Source organism: Vitis riparia, chromosome 14 (genome assembly GCF_004353265.1).
Source record: "Vitis riparia cultivar Riparia Gloire de Montpellier isolate 1030 chromosome 14, EGFV_Vit.rip_1.0, whole genome shotgun sequence".
Classification (NCBI taxonomy): Eukaryota; Viridiplantae; Streptophyta; class Magnoliopsida; order Vitales; family Vitaceae; genus Vitis; species Vitis riparia.
The window spans coordinates 4,126,559-4,148,257 of NC_048444.1; the positions used below are offsets into that span (position 1 = coordinate 4,126,559).

The window sequence follows — 21,699 nt, forward strand, 5'->3', positions numbered from 1 at the left end:
ACTTACATTTTTTTTTAACTCTTATAAGATATAAGAGATACTGTTCGATGTTTTTCTCTATCCTATTTCCTATAGGTAGACATTGGGTCATCTATATGCTCTGCCTATTCATTTCCTAACAAATGGAGACATAGGAACAAAAGACAAGGACTTTCCTTCACAAGGTCTGGTCCGGCCTTGGAATTCACTGTAATCAAATCCATAGGAGTACACCCCTCTGGACTCCTACGATTGGTAAGTCACGGATTATTCAAGTTTGTTTTCCACGGTTTTCCCATGTTACAAATCCAGAATGAATCAGTTAAACATTTTATTATGGTGTCTGGTCTCGACTTGTGTCATATTTATGGGCGTTTGGCTCTTGGAATCGCATCACAACTCCTGAACCCTGAATGCCTGATCACAAAAAAGAGGTCATGGCTAAAGGGGCACAAGTCAATAGGAGATGGGACAACCGATATAGTTAAGTATGATGAAGAGAAAGGTGGGCATTTTTGGTTTTGTTGTTGCTCATACCCTGGTTAGGTCTCCATCAGTGAATGATTGTGAGTAATTCCTTCATTTCCTTGTAGTACCTTGGGAGCTCCAAAGCAATCAAGCAGATAGGACTTTCCATTTAGATGAGAATGAGAATATGCATATACAGCTACAGGGATCAAAACATTTACAATGACTAAGAAAAATTCAAAATACTTCGAGATGAAGTACTCCTCCACATCATCTATACACACTATCTAGAAGCAAATCCTCATCATTCATGCCTCCCATTGATTGCCAAAAATTGCCTCCCTTGTGATCAGCTTTATCCCCCTCACCCAAAGCTCAGCCTTTTCCAACCCACCCTCACACACAAAATGCACCTCCTTGTTCTTTGTGGTCACTACCCGGAACAGTCCAGGTTCATCAGCATCACCCTGTCTCTGCCTATTCTTCTGAAAGGCTGAACTAGGCCCCATCTCAGCCTCTCTGCATATCACATTTCTACGGCTCGACTTCCCCCATCGCAAAACCCCCAGAGCCCCCATCATTTTCATCTCTTTGCCATGCGGGGTTCCTTTGCCACCCTTTGTGTGCTTCAGCACCCAGTCACCACCCAGCACCAGCTTGCGGGCAAGTTGATCCAGTATCACGCATTCTGCATCATTTTTCATGCCATTCTTCCTTGCAAGTGAGAGTGCGGTTTCACCTCTAGCATTCTTAACTTCAGTGTTAGCTCCACATGAGATCAAGAGCTCACACATACTACCATGGCCTTCCCTTGCTGCTAGCATGAGTGGCGTGTAGCCATCCCCGTCAGGGACATTTACATCATAACCCCTGCTTGTCAATAATCTAACTGCATCCAGATCTCCACGCCGGGATGCACAGTGTAGGGCATAGAACCCTCCAGCATTACGATTCCCCTTTTCAAGGGTAAATTCAAGCATTACCTTCTCAAATAGGTCATGATTCTGGTTCAATTCTGATAGGGTAATTGCAGTCTCACCATATTTGTTGGATAGCTTTACATCAGCTCCCGCAAAAACAAGCAACCGGAAGGCTTCAACATGACCCTCGATTGCAGTAACCATTACTGCTGACAGACCATTATCGTCTTGATAATCAAGTTCAATTTCTGGCTGTCCAATAAGAGTTTTCAGGGCATAAACATCACCCACTCGAGCTACAAACATCAGAGGGGAGAAAACCTGGAAACTGCTTGATCTGGGAACTTTTCTAGCCCTGATAGCATCTAGCACAGCTTGTTGGAACCCGAGTGTCCACCTGTTTGAAACAGCAATTGAACTGGCAGACTGACCAGTGATATTGACCAAGCCAAAATCAGCCCCAGCCATGGCCAGTACTCTGAGGCAATCTTCCTGCTTATATTTTGCACAGATCATCAGAGCTGTTTCACCAGAATCTGTTTTTGAGTTTAAATCACAGCCGAAGTCAATTAGAGACTGAAGAACTGTTGCTAGTCCAAGACGAGCAGCCATGTGTATTGGTCGAAATTCAGTTTTCCCAGTTGTTTTAACAGGAGATTCTACATGGGCACCACAGTTCAAAAGCACATTGATGGCTCCAGTATTGCCACAGAGGATGGCATGGTGGAGAAGGGTCCTGCCAAAGTGAAGGGTGTTGGGGGATAGGTGTTGGAGGAGCATCCGCAAGATAGCACCACTAACTTCGAAATACTCCACAGCACACCAGGTGATGGTGTAGGGTTCTGCCAGCCCTGCACCCACACGGAATTCTTCACCAGAAGCCATGTCCCATGACCATGCTCCCAGCCTCACTTTGATGTCTGTTCTGGCACCAGCCTGTTCTTCCATTTTGGAAGAAAAACCAAATGAGAAACTATGTCGTTTCCTAATCTCAGGTTGAAAATGATCACATCATATAGTAGATAGATAAACTATGTCTGTTGAGATTTTCATGCAGCTTAAGGAATCTTCACCATTGGATTGTCATCCAAAGGTGCAGATCCAGCCGTTCACAGCTGTTAAACCAACATCATGGAGGGGAAACAACCCTTTGATGTGATTCAGACGGAGCTGCAAGTATCTTCCTTTGATATCTTTCCTACAACTACCAAATCCTTGTTTTGCAGAATTGTACTCTGCAACTGCTGTATCTTTAAATTGGAATGGAAGAACTACCATTTCAAAGATACAATCCACATAAAAAATATCTTCAGAGAATCAAGGAAAATTAATTGCAACAAATCAGCCCCCACAAACTTATATACCTTCCCAATCCTTCCCAAAAAAAGAAATATATATACAGAAAAATAGGATAAAAAAGGTAACCTGTAGCAGCAGACGGACAACAGAGACCTGCCTACTGACAACAGCAGCAACAAGTGCAGTACAGTCAAGATTTGTGTGAAGAGAAGGCTTAGATGACTGAAGCAGCACTCGATCAGTTGCATTTGCATCCACACCACACTGCCATCAAACAAGGCCAGATAAAGATGAGTTACAGAAGAAATTCATCATAGAGATTGACAGGGTACCTAGGAATACTTGCAATTAAATACATAACAAAAGCAAAGACTAATTCACAAGCAAAGAGGTCTAATCATTATTTTAACAGAAAAGCAATAGGTGACAAGCTAAGAGGTCTAACCATCATTTTAACAGAGAAGCAATAGGTGATTTGTGATTTGTATTTCTCATATATTTGGGAAAATGACAAGATGCCCAGTAAGCAAAGTTGCAAAAGGCCAAAGTTGTTAAATCAACCTAATCAGAGTGTTAATACCCAACTAACCAAGAGATCTAAAGAAGCCAAGGTTGTTAATCAGCCTCTCATCAGAGTGTCAACCACCTGACTAACCAAGAGATCCCAAGACTTATGATGGTCAATAATAACTCAAAAGCAGAGAAGCTACAGGTAGAGTTCATCATCCTCAAAAGGTGAGAAACAAAACAAACTTGTTGAATGACAAGAAGAGTGGCCTGTGTGGACCAATGGTAACAGTAATCTAATACTTATAAAGTTCAGTTTCATTTCACTAAGATTGTCTATTCTCTGAAATGTAAAAGTTGCTGCAGGTCAGCCCATAAAAGGCAATGAATGTGATGTTTTACCTTCATAAGAGTGTCCACCACATCCACAAACCCTCTGCAGCATGCAGTGACAAGAGCATGCACCGCAATATGGGGCCGAATCAAATCAGAGGCCATGAGTAGCTCTGCCAATCTTGCTCGTCCATGACAGCTTGCCTCTAACAGAGCCTCCTCACAAGCTGGCTGAGATGCCCCAGCTTTAAGCAAGATTTCCAAAATCTCAAGGTGGCCCTCCCTTACTGCTGCTGTTGTCGCGAAGCCCCTGAAGAGTTTCTGGTTCACATCAGCTCCAATGCTCTGTCATTTACAAAATGCCAACCCTAAGTAAATTGCAATTATACGGTGAAAAGACTCAACCAGATGTCACAATACTCTTTAGCTTGTTCTGTCCTTTACTTCTTTTTTCTTTTTTTTCCTTTTTCCCTTCTTATTTATTTTTTTATTTTTTTTGTTCTTTTTGTCTTGTTCTTTCTTGCTAAAATCTTAATTGCTGTTAGAAAGAAGACATAAAAGTTAGAACCATAGAGAGTATCTTGAATTCTTTGTCAGAGTACAGAAGGTCATGGCCACACAAAGACAAAAAAGGGAACAAAAATGATGTGACAGACAATGGGGCATGGAATTTTCATCAAGCAGTCCATGGTAGGTCATTAATAAGTGAAAGGGGGATGCATCATGTCCATGTACTGTTTTGTACTCCTTCAGCCTCGGGGTCAATGATGAGAGACAACACAAAATGGGCTTTGCCAACCCAAATATAATTATTGAAAAAAACAATCTTATCTTATATAGATACATTTTCTTTCATTATAAACTATCAAATTTTGGTTCCACAAGGCAGAAAATAAAAATAAATGAATAGTTCTTCCATCACCAATGCCCAACAAGATCAATCAGTATACATTATGCCAATCTACTATGATAAAGTAATTTCACATTATTACAATTTTCTGGCACAGATATTAGAATTACAACTTGATTTGACTATTAACTGTAAATATGGATAAGCAAACTGTGGGAAAGGACGAAATGTAACTGTTGTATATGCACTCAGTATCTCAAACCATGCATTTCATTAATAACTTAAAAAAAAAATCAATTATGTAAAAGGAACAACACATGATGTGCCAGAATACAGCCAAACTCAGCGGTGCAGGATGCATTGCACAACAATCTTAAGATATATTTTAATAAAAAGATTCAAACATGGAACAACCTATGAATGTCTTCTTCATGAATGATCCTCACATTTAAGTGGATAATTAGCATGCATAAGAATTTTGAGTGATCATTCAAAGTTCCTTGAAAGGGTTTCTCCAGTAACAAAACCAGAAGGGCAAGTCTGTTCTCACTGTAGGTCAATTAACAAAACCCACGGAGGCAAGGGCATTCTCATGCAAAAATAAAAAGCATGAACTCTTCTCACAGCTGAAAGATTTGGGAATTCCTTGTAATCTATACCATGAAGAAAAAAAAAAGTGCTTAATGATGGAACCTTAAGAATCCAAGTGGGGATCTTTAAGAAAAACCTTATTTCATCTACTCAACGTGACAAATGGTTTCATGATTGTGATTCCTCAATGCTGAAACCATACAATGGACACTCAATATTATTAAAACTGAATCAGAGTCAAATAAAAAATACACCCAAAATCAATGCAGGTTTTCTACCAATACGAGCAGAATCTATTCTGAAGATCACAAATCACTTTCAAATCCATCTTTTAGAGATGAAAAATAAATAAATAAATACCAATTCCATTTTAATGGCCAAAGCTTTAAGGATTTATACATGAAACCATACAACGCCAAAGCAATAAAGACAATCGAACTACAAAGTTTAAGAAAACAAAAGGGATGAAGAACTTTAATTCAGAATAAAATACCCGGGGAACTTGAAATCTTAGCTTTTGCAAAAGTGCCAAATAGTTCTAAAGCAAAAGCAAAAACTGCTATCTACAGTTTATTAAAATATAATTGGTTCCAAAACATTCTGATTTAAGCAAATCACACTAATTAAGCAGAAAAGCATCAAATGTTTAGATTGCTTAAAAAACCAAATTTTATGCAATTCAAAAGGCAAAACCACTGAATTGATTAATTGCATATTTGTATATAGAGTTCAAGAAGCATGTAAAAGAAAAAAAACTTTGTTTAGTTCACGAGAAAACTGAGGAAATGAAAAAAAAAAAGGGGGGGGGGGTGTGGTGGTGTAGGATGGAAATTCTAATCTCCTGCTGTATTTGGTTTTAACGTCCACAAAAATCTAGCATCATCGTTTTAATTTCTTTCCTTTCTCTAACGTTTCCAAGCGTACAAGCCAAACAAAAAATGGGCCTATAGAACACGGGTTCAACAGAGAAGAATGCTAAGAGCCAAGCCAGAGAAGGGAACAAAAAAGAACGCCGCCAAGTTCAAATCTCACTAGATCGCAAAAAGAAACTAGAAAAAAACAATTGAAACGCTTTTAGTTTCTTGCATCACGCGCTCAACGATTTAACTCTACTTGGTTGCTGAGCAAACGTATAAAAAAGGCAGAGCATAGCCAACGCTTAATCAGATTGAATAGTAAAATCGTCACGGTTTAGGACACAGAAAAACTCAAAAATGCACTCAACAGAGCCTAGACTCCCATTCGGCAAACTTCAAACTTGCATCTTCTATTTTTAAGACTCCAGACTTTTTTTTTCCTTCGTTTTCTCACCGACCGTATGGAGGTCAAAGGGAAAAAACTTCAATCACTTCAACAACAATGATAAAATGAAGACCAAAATGAAACGAAAGATCAATCACGTTACCAGCAGTTTCCTCACGAGAGCCACATTTCCGGTATGAACAGCGAGGAACAATGCGGTGACTTCGGTTTTGAACTCCTCGTACTCCACCCGAACTTCACCAGCCGATTCATCGCGCAACAACACTTCTGTCCTTTTAGCCTTCAAGCACACAACACCGACGAAGTTGACGTCCACGAACGGATCGGCGATGCATTCCAATGCCGATTTTAGATCGCCAGAGTGCGAGGCTTCCAGAAGCCGCTGCGAGACCTCCGCTTCGCAGTCCACCGGAAACACCTGTTTTCCGGTCAGAAATCCACCGCCGGAGTGACCGAAGACCGTCATTTTCCGGCGAAGAGTGTGGAATGGAGGCCAAGCTTCGGTAGTATCAGAGCGAGGTGCAAAGCTCAGGTGTGAGAGGTCGCATGAGCTCCCCCTCCAGGCCTGTTTCTTTCTCTCTCTACAATCTCGGGACTCGAGAATAGAAAACTTGAAAGAAGTGAGCGCCAGGGACAAAGAGAGGGAAGAGTGGAGAGCATTTATTGACATGGTTTAACTTTTAACCACGGTTAATTGATATTTTAACTATGGTGCGGTTAATATTTTTTCCTATTATTTCTTTTTATCTTATTATAGAAGTGGTAAGCCAATGGGCCCCTTTATTTGGTGAGTGGATAAACGGCCATATCGGCTCGGCTTTGGACTGGTGGATGGTCGGCTTCGTTTCCAAATCTTGACCGTCCATGCCCCACTACTGTTTAGTGGTCAACCGAGGATGATTTTTTTTTTTAATATTTGTAAAAATTTTAATATTTAAATTATTAACTTAAATTTTAATATCATTTAATAATGCCAAGTTCATAGTCGCTGATCCTCTACCTGCCCAGAAGCCCATAAATTTGTGGCAGTTGATGCTTTGTTTCTGCTTTATTTTTGCTCCATAAACTGCAAAAGAGAAAGGGGAGTCCATAGTCAATACAGTACTTGAGAAGCATCCGATTCTACTGAAGACTGTCCTGATCCTTGGTATCAGTCCTTTTGACCGCCATTACTCATCTTCCTCACCACTCCATCAATTTTATAAGATCTAAGCTTAAGCTTTTCCATGGCATTAAAAGAAATGAGAGCTCAGCCGGCACCGCCCGCTCGATGACCCAGTGGTCGGACAATGGGCCGTACGATCCATGGACCATGGGAACTGAGGCCAGGTGGCAACAGGGCTATCGGTCTAATTAATTAATAATTAATAACCCCTCCTTAAAAAGTTCAGGAGACCGAGGAGAGGGGATAATCTGACAGCCGGGGGCCCCAATGGGTTAACTCTGATCAGGGCCTCCACGTCACCATCAAAGGACGGAGTAAATCTCCGTGGGAGGGTGGACCGTGGAGTGCAATTAATTAAGTTGGCGTTTGGTTTAAAGACAGAGAGATGGTTCCAACTCCCACGACGAAATCCTTGAGATTGAGAAACGAGAAGCAGCGGAAACAGTAAAGGAAGATGCAAATCGCAAAGCCCCTCGGTGAGTGTAGCCAATGGTCAGGTCTGGTCTGGTCTGGTCAGGTAGCGTGCTGGCAGGCTTTGCTTCTACACGACCATCTGTTAGCTCCTCTACCATTGACCATCACATGCCCTAAGAAACTGCTTCATTGGAGGATGGTGTGTTATTTTCCCATACTAAAAAAAAATTCAAGTCCCATGCAAAAGTTAGTTGTGGCCAATATCCAAGATTGTAGACAAGCCAAAAGATTAGTTGTAATGTCGTGTGGAGTTTTTGCAAAGTTTTCTAGAAAAATTGTACAGGATGTTTACTCATACCCTCCAAACAAATTTCTCCAATATTTTATAAATAAAATTCATATAAATTTATTTTCCTCCCATCAAATTTAAAATTCAAATCGAGTTACCGATCTGAGGAAAATGTAGCATGTAAGGGAAGATGGGGTTGCTCTTGCGCCCCGCATGGGTGGCATGCAATTAGATGTGCCTACAAAGTGAGTGAAGGGTACTACTGTTCCTTCCCTTGTGGTTTACGCTCATGTTGAATGCTCATTGAAGAGAACATGAGGAGGGTGAGTTCACCATTCATGTGAAGGTCTTAAATGGGGGGTCTAGGAATAGGACCATGGCCTCCATTGGTTTATTCGAATGTCTAATTATATGGTATAGGTCTATTGGTAACAAGGCGTGCCATATGTGGTCCATTGAAAGTGGAGAGTCTGGAGACAACACCATTGACTACCCTCGTGGAATTCATGTGAGTTGAAAAAAGCCTGTAAAAGTCTTCAATTTTGGTGGGAACCGCACGTGGGTCCTTGCCTCTTCAAATTTAATCCAAGTCTCTCTTTGTCTTCCCATGTTCATTTTTAGGTTTCTCCATATATATAAACAAAATGATGGGTTGGTGACATATATTTATGTTCTAGACTCATTTTCTTGATATCATTTATTTCTACTATCATCTCACTGTTTATATATAATTTCATTCCTTGTATTTTGATTAAAAGGTTTAGGGCTTGTTTTATTGTTTTTTTTTTTAATTGTTATGGAAAACAATTTTTAAGAATGATTTTTTGTGTTTTTAGAAAAAAAAAAAAAAGAAGTAAAATTGTGTTTAGAAACTGAATTTTGGAAAATAGTTTTTGTTCTAAAAAACAAAAACATATTTTGTTAAGTTAACAAAAAAAAAATTAGAATAAATAAAATAAAAAATGTGTTTGAAAGTTTTTTTAAATTAATAAAGTGTTTCTTTCATTGACTTGATATTATAAATATATAAATAATTTTTATATCTACAATTCATTTTAATTAAAAAAAATTATTCTCTTTTAAAATTTTTACTCCAGTTATAATTTTCTTAAACAAATGATGATTTTGTAATCATATATAAACATATTAATTTCAATAATTTAATGAAAAAGAGAGAGCTTGAGGGTAGGGGTGTGATAGGTTGGGTGGAGTTCATGTTCTTGGAAACATAAAAAGCAACTAGAGAAATACAAAATATGTTATTTGAATAGTGAAAAAACAATGAAAAATTTAGTTTATTATTATCAAAAAAATGGTTTTTGAGAACACGAGAAACACAAAAAACAAAAATACACCCCTTTCTGTAAAAATGTTTTTAGTGTTTTTTGTTTTCAATAATAAAAAATGGTTATTGAAAACAGCAACCAAACAAGCCCTTAAATTTTCATGAACGAAGGATTTTTTTTTTTCCAAATTTAGGTTGAGGCTATTTGCCTCACCTTGAACCATATGTGGCTCTATTTAATCTCATTACTTATAACTTCATCTAATAGTTAGTCTTTTTTCATATACTTTCAATAATGAAGATAAAATATTCTATAAAATACTTCTTTAGTGCTTTGGGTCATATTTAATAATTATTTTTTAAAATAGTTTTGAAAAACAGTTGTTAAGAACCGTTCTTTAATATTTTATAAAATAAAAGTCTATTTGGAACCTGAAATGTTTTTAACCTGTTTTTAATATTTTTAAATATATTTTAAAAATAACTTTATATTTTATACTTTATTTTTAATTATTCTACATACTAGTGTAATTATTTTTTAACATAGCTCTAAGTGAAAACAACTAAAAAATATTATTTAAAAACATTCTATTTTTCTCTTTCTAAAAATAGAAAACAAAAAATAGTTTTTAATTATCAAATATATTTCTTTACTTTTTCGTGTTGGAAAACAAAAAACAGTTACAAAACATGCCTTTTTTTTTTTCCCCTCAAATTTTAACTTAATTTTTTCCCCACTTTTATTTTGTTTCTTCTATTTTTTTTTATATTAAAATTATATTTATACCGTGTCTACAACATTCTTAGTTAATTACCAACTTGAGCACTATGATTGGATTGACTTCTCTTTAAGTTAAAAACTAATCATTCTCAAAATGACAATCCAAGAGGACGGTTAATAACAGTATGATCGTTTCCATGATGAGGATGTACCACTGAATAATTTTGAGACTCATCATTTTATAACTCAAATCATTGTTTTTTTTTTTTTCTCCTTTTTTTGGTCAAAAGATTCAAATGTAACTTTTTGCTAGCCCACATCAACAGAAAATCTTGATTGGGTTTCTCAAATTGGGCCCGACAAGGCTGGCCCAAAATAGCCCTGGTGGAGTTCATTCCTATTGTCTTCCACACTTGGGACAATGGAGACCCTCTTCCCTCTCAAAAAAAAATTCAAATCATTCCCAAACTAAAGTCCATATTTTATTTGATTCTCACCAAACCAAAAGAAGCAATCCACAAGATTCAAATTACATGGGCGCTAGCTTGATTATAGAGAAAGGATTTGGTATTGATTAGTCCAAACGGTTTAGCCCCTTATAATTAATCATAAAGTTGAAATCATTATGGAGAGAGAAAAAGAGAGATTTGTCTTCAACTAACCGCCCCATTCAATGGAGTTGCTTGGGTTTGAAAGTTCTCAAACTCAAGCAAATATAATTTTAGTAGATTGGAAATGGACACAAGGAGTGAAAGAGTATCTTATGCTTTCTTTTAAGTGGGTGGCTCAACTTTTAAGCTATGAAGAGGGGGAATCCCAAAATTGGCCAAAACATAGGAAGGAAAATCCTAAGTAGGAGAATTGCCGTTGTGGGGAAGGCTTTGTGCGGACAAAAGTGGCGTTTGGGCATGGGCTTGAAGAATTACTCAAAGTGGGGTTTCATCGTATGTGGGAATGAATGGCTTTTGATCATAAATAATCATTCTAGGAAACTTAAAGCATACATTGTTTTTGAAAGCAACTCCTCTTCAGTCCTTTTTCTCCCAACTGTTTTCTTGTTTCCATCTTTTTGTTTTGTAGGGGCGAAAAGATTTAGGGTTAGGCTCCGAGGATAGATCATGTTGCAATCCAAGCCGGCTAAGCTAACAATTTGTTACTTTTAGGTCATCTTTGATACGGGGAAACAAGGAGTGATATCACGTCTTATTTATTTTCATATTTAGATAATTCAAGTGACGATAAAAATGAAATTAAGGACAATTTCAAAAGAATTCATCTTTAATAAAAAGTATTTTGATTTTCTAGTGTAAATTATTTTTAAAAACACTTTCAAAATTTAAAAACTAAAAACTTTGTTAGATAAATTGTTTTTAAAATTTGTATTTTTTTTATTTTGATTTTATAAAAAATAAATTGTAAATTCAATTTGTATAATATAACCTAAATTTAATTCAAGTCTAAATTATAAAATAAATATTTTTAATAAAATATGAATAGCAATATTACAATAAGATCATAAATTATATTTTTATTTATGAATATTATAAACAAGTGGAAATTGACATTTTATAAAGGCATAATTTATTTCTTTAGCAGAAAAATAATTCTTTATTTTATTTTGTTTTTAAACATTATTTAAAGAGAAAAGTAATCATACGATAGTATAAATTTTTAAAAACAATTTTATTTTTAAATCACATATCCAAACATATTTTTATTATTTAACAAAAAAAAAACTCTAAAAATATTATAAACTATGTGTAAAGATATCATTGTCAAATTATTATTTTTCCATTCATATTTTCATTATTTCATTATTACCAAACATTAAAATGAAAATATATGATCTTTCCAACCTTACATTCTCATACGCATCCAAACAAAAAAATGAGAATCACGAGAGTAATTTATATTCTTCAAATTTCTCATTTTCATGTCCCAAACAGGACCTTAGGCTTGGATAGCACATGATAAGGCTTGGCCTTTCTAGGCGATCTGAACCTAAAAGAGGTTGTGATCTGAGGCCCACTCCTATGCCTTTCTACGTTGTAGTTAGATAGAACGCAATGAGGCTTGAATGCTCTTGTCTGACAGAAGCCTTGGCCTAGTAAGAGTCCATGAGTTGTTAACAATTAGAACATGTAGATGCTAATTTACCTCAGAAGATATTCTCGATGATCTATTGATTGCCATTTGAGGCAACATGAACCAACTCATGGTGGTCTTGGTACATAGATTCATGTGTTACCTAAAAACATAGAATCATGTCCAACTAATGAATCTCTAACTTGACGATCATATGTTGACGAGGTAACCATTGAACTATTTAAGATTAACCAACCATGATTAGGACGACAGACGTTACAAAAAGACAACTGATCCCAACATATGGGAAGCCTATCCATGTACTTGTTGACGCGAGGTCAATTGGAATTAGATCCTCCTCGCGTTGTGCCTCTTAGAGCTTCTGCCCAACAACGAGGAACTAGGTGAGCTTTTTCCCTGTATAAAGGATGTCCGGATAGGTAGTTTGGGCACACTCATTTGAAGCTTAAATAAGACACGTTTAAGGAGAGAATGAGTATTCCAACTTAAGCATGCGTACTTGGGTTATGCTTCAAGAAGGCTTTTTACAGTGTTTAGGAGAAAGATATTATAGTACTGAGTAGACGCTTTGACCTTCTCTGTAATGATGGTTGTCATGTAGGTGGCAGGGCACTTATTGCAATCTTAGGTGGCTGGCAGGCGTTGTCAAAAGTTGTGTTATGATGAAGTTGTTGGTCACTTCATCCTGTTGGAGGTATGGGGCAGCGTCTGGTAATCCATTGACATGGATGTGAGGATTGGGGAAGGTCCCATCAGCCACTTTCATGTCAGATGGAAATGATTACGCGTAGCAGTGGCTCGTGGGGACTTGAGGGCTAACTAGAAGACGTTACCCGCTTAGGGAGTCTGATGCTAGCTGTCGCGCGCCTATTGGTCCAGATGGAAGGATCCGAATACTGCGGTAGTTTTTCAGACAATACTGATGGGAGTGACACGTGGAGGGGTGCCCCTACAACACTCATATTCCCACTTCCCACTTGGTGTTAATTACATGGTGAACACTGGGGCTTCTCTTGGGCTAAGTTGGTCTCGAGGACCAGCCCAAATTCAGCTTAGCGACCATCAGACGGAGTTGGGACTAAGATGAATTACAGGGTTTTATAGATTGGGTTCACAGTTTACTCACGGCCCAACCTACTCCGGCCTAAATGTAATTCCTTACAGTGGGTCCACCTTCCAGCATCATCCCTATCCTGGACCGTAGTCTACGAACGGCCCAGATCAAGGACCGTGACGCAGAAACGGTGTTACCACATACAGTACTGTCATTCTCCTCCCCGCCCTCGGATTTCATAAGACAGCTGTCGAAGTAGACAATCAAATTCTGTCACTGTTATCAGCTGAAAAAATTCTTCAAAAATTGTTCAGCGTTTTCCCTTTCGGAGTAATTTAGCATCTATAATGGCTGAGAAATCAGATGCCCAGTCACACTATAATGGTAAGAAATTACAATAATAAAACCCAAGAATTATCTGAAAATTTCATGTTTTTTTTTTTTTTTTGAAGATTTGTTGCTAAGTTCGTGGGTTTTAATTTTGGTTTAATTGTTCAAAATCTGTGTGCTTCTATGAATTAATGGCTTTGGTAATTGGGTTTTCAGGTTCTGGTAAAAGAGTGGCTGTTGTTGGTGCTGGTGTTAGGTAAGTTGGATTGTTCTTCAGGTTATGGGTTTTTTTTCCCTTCTTCTTTTCTCTTTCCGTGTTCATTGATGTTGCAAGTGCGATAACAATAGCTTAATTGTGTTTCCGTCTGGGCTGGCTTTGTTGGGTAAATTTCATAATGGAAAGAGTGAAAAAGCATTATCGTTTGAGTACAGTCGCAGTCATGGGCCATTGAAATCTAAGCCGATGAATGATCTCATGGGTAATTTAAAGAGCATCAAATAACAAAAAGAAAAAAAGAAAAGAAGTTGTGAATATGCCAAATTATATGATTTTCTTGTATAAGATAGTTCACATTTTTTCTGGAATAACAGTCATTTTGTGTATATTTCTTTATCTATTCATAGGTGTTATATTCCTCTGCTCAGTGACTAAAGCATTTTTAGGATAGCTAAATTATGGAAAGTTGTTTGAAAACTGGTTGAGATGTTTTGCTATGGTTTTCTAGTGGGCTTGCTGCAGCATACAAATTGAAATTACATGGTGTGAACGTCACATTATATGAAGCTGAAGAAAGAGCTGGTGGGAAATTACGAAGTGTTTCACAACATGGTCTAGTTTGGGATGAGGGTGCCAATACAATGGTAAGTTATATAATTTGGTGGAATGGGTGACTTATTTACAGGATCTCTTAAGAGATGTTATGCATCTTTTGAATTCTTATTGACTCTGATGCAACTGTAATGGTGCTTGCATTAAAACTAAGGTTTTATTGATACTGTGCAGACGGAGAGTGAGATAGAGGTCGGAAGCTTGCTTGATAATCTTAGGCTTCGAGAGAAGCAACAGTTTGTAAGGGTTCTACTTGTGCATACTTCATCATGTATAGAAGGATAGCTAGTGCTTTTTCATGCTAGGTTTAGGGTTCCTGTCCTTCATTTTATCCTTCAACCCTCACTCAGTTCAGTTGGGCTATGTTTAGTCATTTTATCCATGTGGCTTTTGCCTTTTTCATGCTCTGCTTCATATTCTTGATTGCTAATATTTTAAATTTTAACTTAGAGTTCATTACTTTCAAGCTGAAATTTTGGGTCATGGTTTATTATCTCTGACCTTTGTATGGTATTGACAGTTTCCTGATAAAATTGATTATTTCCTAATATTACAGCCAATTTCACAGAACAAGCGGTATATTGTAAGAAATGGAATGCCAGTCCTGGTATGGTTTTGTTTTGCTATATCTGTTTTTCTAGAAGACATGGGCTATTTTTATTTTATACTCTATATCTGTTTGACCATAAATTCCACTCAAATTTCTCATCAGTTACCCTCAAATCCTATTGCGCTGATCAAGAGCAATATCCTGTCAGCAAAATCCAAGGTTTGTTTTTCACAATTTGTCTGAGACAGTGTAGTAAATTACAAGATTTCAATCTTAAGTTTGTATTGAATTGCTTTTGGGCCCAAATGATGGGCAACAGATGTAATGGATTTGCATCAGTATATGTACATCATTTGTGGATAATCTTTTAAAGAGATACAGGTGAGGAGTATTTTCATGCTGTTTGGGGAAATCTACTCCTTAGGAATAATTTCCCTAGTAAAAATCTTTCTGAAAGCAATGAAAGCTATCTTCAGGTTTATCCTGACCCTAAACCCTAGCATATAGATATGCAAATGCATCAAAACTGAATGTATTTCTGTGCTGTAAAATTTAGAGTGAAACATTGGAAGGCACAGCGATGACTGAAGAACTTGGGTAGGGTGTAATAATGGACAAGTTTATGCGTTTCTAAATCCAAAGTTATGTAAAAGTATCAGTGGCCTTGCATTCAAATTATTCTTCAATGCAAAACACAGGAAAAAGTCCTCACTTTAATGTTTCATTGCACCTAAACCCTAGCTTTTCAAGTACTTTTACAGTGAGGGAACTGAACCTTACAATCAGACAGCTATACTTTCATAAAAATTTGATCTCTTTTTTCTGTAACATTTTTTAATTCCACGTCTTAATAGCGCATTTTTGCTTCTTCAGTTTCAGATAATTTTGGAGCCATTTTTGTGGAAGAAGAGTGACCTTTCAAAGGTGTCTGATGATCATATGAAGGAAAGGTGATTTTTTATTTTATTTTGGCACTGCTGTGCACTTTCACTTCCTCTTGCTAGAAGTTTTGATTCAAATGGAATGCATAGTTAATGATAAAGTGCTTCCTGGATCCTATCATCCCAAAGGTGATGCAGTGTAGATTGCACACTCATTCCTGAAAATTATACCTTCGAGTAGGGCTATTACATTGTTATTTCATTGTTTTTATTCTGAAGATTTTAGTACATTTATCCTTAATTTAATCTCTTATGAATCTTTATATACTTGTTTCGTTTACTGGCCTGTTACTCCTCTATTAACCTTGGCTATTTTGACCTGTCTTCTTCTTTTGATATAATAACCACCTTTGCTTTTTATACCAAATGCAACATGAATTTCATTTCTGTACTTGCCAAATGTCATGCCAATTGTGATGCTGTCTTTCTAGAAGGATCCTTCTGCATGTCAGGCAGGTTAGTATAAGGATCAGTTGTTGCATTGCATGTCAAACCATACAGTCCAAAACTTGCATCAAGACATAGTTAAACATCAATTAGCAGCATTAATCACACTGTTGAGTGTGCATTTGAAGGTGAGATATCTTGTGACTTCTTTTGGCCCTTGCATAGCAGAATGCAATAAAAAGGAAAAACCTATTGCCATGCCTGTGGAAAAGTTACACTGGATTGAACTAATATCGAAATTATTTTTGTTGTCCAAATTGCTAAATTAATATTGTTGTTGATGCATCACAATTGTTCTTCTCGTGGAGGAGATTGGGTATTTGAGTATTTATCCTTTTCTTTTATGCATGTCATTTTGGGCAATACTTGGATGATCATGGTGGTACCTGCACTCAGTTGTAACTTAATTCTGTTTCTTTTGTTAGTTAAGGGAGTGATCTTTTCACTTGACACATTCTTAGCATTTGCTATTTCTTCTCTGCAGTGTGGGTGGGTTCTTTCAGCGTCATTTTGGGAAAGAGGTACTTTGTTGTGCTGTATTACCATGATATTGATCTCTCTCAGATCATGATATATGCTTATTAGGAGATTTTTTGAAATTTTTTGGTAACTTAAAACTCGATTATGTACATAGCATTTAAAACTCTTTGAGAGTTGTTAGACAAAATATTTGTGCGCTTTCTTGACTGTTATTTCTTTCGCTTATAAGGTTGTTGATTATTTAATTGACCCTTTTGTGGCGGGTACAAGTGGAGGTGATCCTGAATCACTTTCTGTAAGTAATTCATTCAATCTCTGCCTGAGCATTATAATTTTTATGCTAAGTTGGATTAGCATCAATTTTTATACTTAACTAGATGTTTGAGCCAGCAATATGCATCTAGTTGTAAGTATCTGTTTTAGGTGTGAGATAAGAAAGACCTTATTGTGCTTTAAGAGTGTTGCAAATTTTACCTCTAGTGTGCTGCTTTTGTGAATTTTTTTTTAATTGACTGGTAATTTTTGAAACAGATGCATCATACTTTTCCAGAGCTATGGAATCTGGAAAAAAGGTATATCCCATGCAATTTTTACTTTTATTTCTTTTCTATGATATGTTTTCCTGATTATTTTCTTTTATTTTTACCCTTTTATTTATTTATGCCTAAAGTACTATGAGATTCTTCCATTCATAGTTCCCAACCTCTCCTCAGATAAATTTCTGGCCAGTAATGTTGTTAAGTCTGTTATAATATTGTTTTATTTTTCCAATTGCAATAATGAAGAAAAGAGTGTTAGAGATAGGAAAATGTGATTAACCTTAATTGGCTACTTCTCCCTATTTTGTTTTCAAGGTGAACTTTCTTTGATAGAGTAGGGTTGGAAACTTGGAGAGAGTGATCATTGTGAGTGTGGGTGCTGGACTTCATTTTGTATTTTCTGTTCTTTTCTTTACCACATTGATTCAGTGGTTCTCTGGATACTTCCCATGTACTAGGGTTCACCCCTTTTGGTGCTTTAAATATACATCATTATTATCTATCGAATAAAAAAAGAGTTGAATGCTTGCTTGAAGTCATCCTGATGTTGTAAGAAACCTTCTATGTAATCTTCCTCACCACAGGTCTATAAAGTTGGTGCCTATAATTAGGTTGGACATGTTTCAACCTCGAAAATGTCAGCTAACTAGTATAACTATAATCATTATTTTTATTCTTGGTGGTAATTGAATTGTTGTTCTACGTTAGGTATTAATGGATAACAGTGAGAAAATTTTCCTTTTACCAATGCTTGTTGCATGATATCTATTAGTAAATGAAGGGCAAAGTAACCATCTTATCAGGTTTGGTTCAATCATAGCTGGGGCAGTTCTGTCCAAGTTATCTGCTAAAAGAGAAAAACAAGGAGAAATAAAGGGTTCTTTGGAGAAAAAGAAGCGTCAGCGCGGTTCATTTTCCTTCCAGGGTGGAATGCAGGTAATAATTATCTTGAGAGACTTTTAATTCTTCGGAAGAATGGATGCAGCTTGCATTGCATGCCTTGTGTTACTGTTGTTTGAATTATGCTTATCTTGTCTGTGGATGTTGAAACATTGTCAAACCATGTATGTCAATCTTGTCATGTAAATTTTTTAAAGACATGAATTTCTACTTGTTTGTATGCACATACAATATTGAAGGATCATGGACCCTTTTTGAGTAATCCTACAACTCCCATCCAGAAATATTATGCATTTGTGGTAGTGTTGGTTTCTTAATTCAAATACAGACGATCTATATATAGGGGCTTTTGAATGTAGATTTTCGTGACCATTTTAATCTGGATAAATCATATGGCATTGACCATCCAATACATTCAACCCATGCTTTATGTATTGGGTTGCTATATGTGAAGCATTGACTGTAAGTGGCACAAAATTTTCTTTTTGCCAGTCAGCACTATCTAGGACTGCATATTCTGTTAAATTACTGGCTATCATATATCTTTTCACAGTGATTCCTGTCCTCGTAGACTTTGCACCCTGAATCAAATCTCTCCATACTGGCATAGCCTTTGATCTTCATTGCACATTGTTAGAATCTAAACATAATAGCTGATTCTTATTTTGATCTCTCTCTCTTCAGACGCTCACTGACACATTATGCAAAGAGCTTGGCAAAGACAAACTTAGACTCAAGTCAAAGGTGTTGTCATTATCTTACAGTCATGGTGAGAAGTCTGCATTAGAGAATTGGTCAGTTGCTTATGCTTCAAACCTTAGAAAGCAATCAAAAGATTTATCTTTTGATGCTGTTATCATGACAGTAAGTATGTCTCTTCATTAACAATATTTTTTAACACTTAATATGTCCTATGATTTGGGAATTTGACACCTAAATACATACTAAATCTTAAAATTTATTTGCTGCTTACAAAGAATACCTTTGTTGACTGACAATTGATCTATTTTGCATAGGCTCCTCTCTGTAATGTTCGAGAAATGAAGATCATGAAAAAAGGAAACCCCTTCCTGCTTGACTTTCTTCCTGAGGTATTCATGTTTTTTAACTAGAAATTAGCGTGCATGCTCATCAAATATTTTGAAGACTATGTTGATGTTCTTGATAATTCACATAATTTGTGTTACATTAGAACGATATACACTTTTGAAACAGCATAAGGACATGTGTATCCTGCATGGATAGATGCTTCAATGCAAACATGTTACTTTTGGTTCTGCCTCACGGTGTTCATTAGGTTTTGTGCCATTTCTCGCTACTGATTCATTGATATTTGTGTCCCAGTAAGGGTGCTTTTTACATGATGGATTACCTATTGACATACTATCCTGAGTGTATTATCAAATGGAGGATTGGGCTTCTTTTTTTTTTTTTGATTAAGCCTTTTGGTTACTAAAAAAGTACACTCTGGAAGAAGAGTTTTTCTGTACAATTTGATTGATTTGTAGCAATGCATGGCATGCCAAAGAAGTGACCTTGCAAGGGTACAAACCTTTTGATGCTTTAATTCATTTCAAATCAGTAGCATTCATGGTGGATTCTTTTTCCTAAAATGAACCTACCAAGTAAAAAGAATTCAAGGTGGCTTCCTTTTCCACAATGCAGGTGAGTTATTTGCCACTCTCAGTTATAATCACCACCTTTAAAAAGGAGAATGTCAAGAGGCCCCTTGAGGGATTTGGAGTTCTTGTTCCTTCCAAAGAGCAACAAAATGGTTTAAAGACCCTTGGTAATGTTTATCTATTGTATCTTATGGTTGAATTACTAATATTGTTTTCCCATTGTGACCATAAATTTTCTATTGCAGGTACACTCTTTTCCTCTATGATGTTTCCAGACCGTGCTCCCAATGACCTATATCTCTATACTACCTTCATTGGGGGAAGTCGAAACCGGGAACTAGCAAAAGCTTCAACGTATGTGAAGCTCCAATGCTTTTGGCTTTGTAAATTTGACTCTTGTGTCCTCCATTTATGCAATCAATTTATTGATTATCATATTATTGAAACTGTTACATATTTTTCACAACTAATTCAACTCTTGAATGGTCTTAGGGATGAGCTCAAGCAGATAGTCACCTCTGACCTTAGACAGTTACTGGGTGCAGAGGGGGAGCCAACATTTGTGAAGTATGGGAATGATTAATGCCTTTTCATTTATTTATTCATTTTCCTCTTTGGTGGTTCAGTTTGGGAATCATCCCATGTTTGTTTGGGTATATTCTCTCATGGCTAGGCCCTGTATTTAATTGCAGCCATTTCTACTGGAGTAAAGCATTTCCATTATTTGGGCACAACTATGATTCAGTTCTAGAAGCCATTGACAAGATGGAAAAAGATCTTCCGGGATTCTTCTATGCAGGTAACTGCAAAAACATCAAGTTTTTTTTTTTTTTGGGCATGGGCAATCATCTTTTGCCTTCAGCTGCCTGAAGGGCTAAAAGAACCGGCCAAGTCCTTAATAATCTTTGATTAAAAAGTCATCAAACTAAGATCATAATCATGTTACTATGAACTTGTAGGTAACCATAAGGGCGGGCTTTCAGTTGGAAAAGCAATAGCCTCTGGGTGCAAAGCAGCTGATCTCGTAATATCCTACCTCAAATCTTCGTCAGATGGTAAGATGTTCAAGGAGTGATAAACCATTACTGTACACATGGGAAGACAATACACTTGTATTCTCTTCTCTCAGATCTCGAGAATGTAGTAATAGACGTTGTATGTATCTGCCTTGTGAAGGAGAATCCAAGAACCGCCCCTTTCCTTCAAGGGGCGAAAGAGAATCCAAAATCTTCATTCTATGAGTCAAATTCTTCAATCTTCTCTACCTCTATTATTTACATTGATGAACATTCTATCACTAACTTCTGCTCCCAAATCCATCTTCTAAGTTATGTTTCAACAGCTATATAATGATCCGATGCACAAGATCTGACTCAATTGTGTAGCCAAATCCATTGCCACTTTTCAATCATTGATTCATTCTCCATAGATGTACAATTAGTTTTTAAACCAGTTCTCATAAAATAAACAAAAATAATTCAAATATATTTTCAAAAAACGTTTTTAAAAAATTGTTTTATGTCAAAAAAATTTATCTAACACATTTTTAAATCTAGAAAACAGTTTTTTTATTTTTAAAAATAAGAAATTATTTTTTAAAACAATTGTCTGAACATTCTTTTGATCAACTGATTGAGAAAAATAAAATTTGAAGGATTGAATCCATAAGGATGAAGTGGAAAGGAGTGGGATCAAATTACCATTCAAAGGTGGTTAGGAGTCTTAGGACATAGGAGGTAAAAAGAATACCATTGTTGATGAGTAAGAATTGGGCCGCCAGTAGGCCCACCCTTGTGCTAAAATACCATCCTGGCTCA

General features: G+C 36.6%; 2 protein-coding genes across 2 annotated transcripts; one reads left to right on the forward strand and one right to left on the reverse strand.

The window, feature by feature from the left end:
- Window positions 1-580: 580 nt before the first annotated feature.
- Window positions 581-6,829, reverse strand: LOC117930672 (ankyrin-3). The gene is made up of 4 exons (XM_034851307.1): window positions 6,353-6,829; window positions 3,576-3,851; window positions 2,793-2,930; window positions 581-2,303 (listed from the first exon to the last, which is right to left on the reverse strand). Exons 1-4 carry the CDS (start codon window positions 6,674-6,676, stop codon window positions 756-758), a joined length of 2,286 nt encoding a protein of 761 aa, XP_034707198.1. The 5' UTR covers window positions 6,677-6,829; the 3' UTR covers window positions 581-755.
- Window positions 6,830-13,452: 6,623 nt separating this feature from the next.
- LOC117931278 (protoporphyrinogen oxidase, mitochondrial) lies at window positions 13,453-21,218 on the forward strand. The gene is made up of 18 exons (XM_034852218.1): window positions 13,453-13,628; window positions 13,791-13,830; window positions 14,300-14,435; window positions 14,578-14,643; window positions 14,960-15,010; window positions 15,116-15,172; window positions 15,827-15,903; window positions 16,826-16,862; window positions 17,051-17,116; window positions 17,353-17,393; window positions 18,164-18,296; window positions 18,945-19,124; window positions 19,277-19,351; window positions 19,926-20,049; window positions 20,128-20,236; window positions 20,375-20,449; window positions 20,575-20,681; window positions 20,842-21,218. Exons 1-18 carry the CDS (start codon window positions 13,592-13,594, stop codon window positions 20,955-20,957), a joined length of 1,527 nt encoding a protein of 508 aa, XP_034708109.1. The 5' UTR covers window positions 13,453-13,591; the 3' UTR covers window positions 20,958-21,218.
- Window positions 21,219-21,699: the final 481 nt, after the last annotated feature.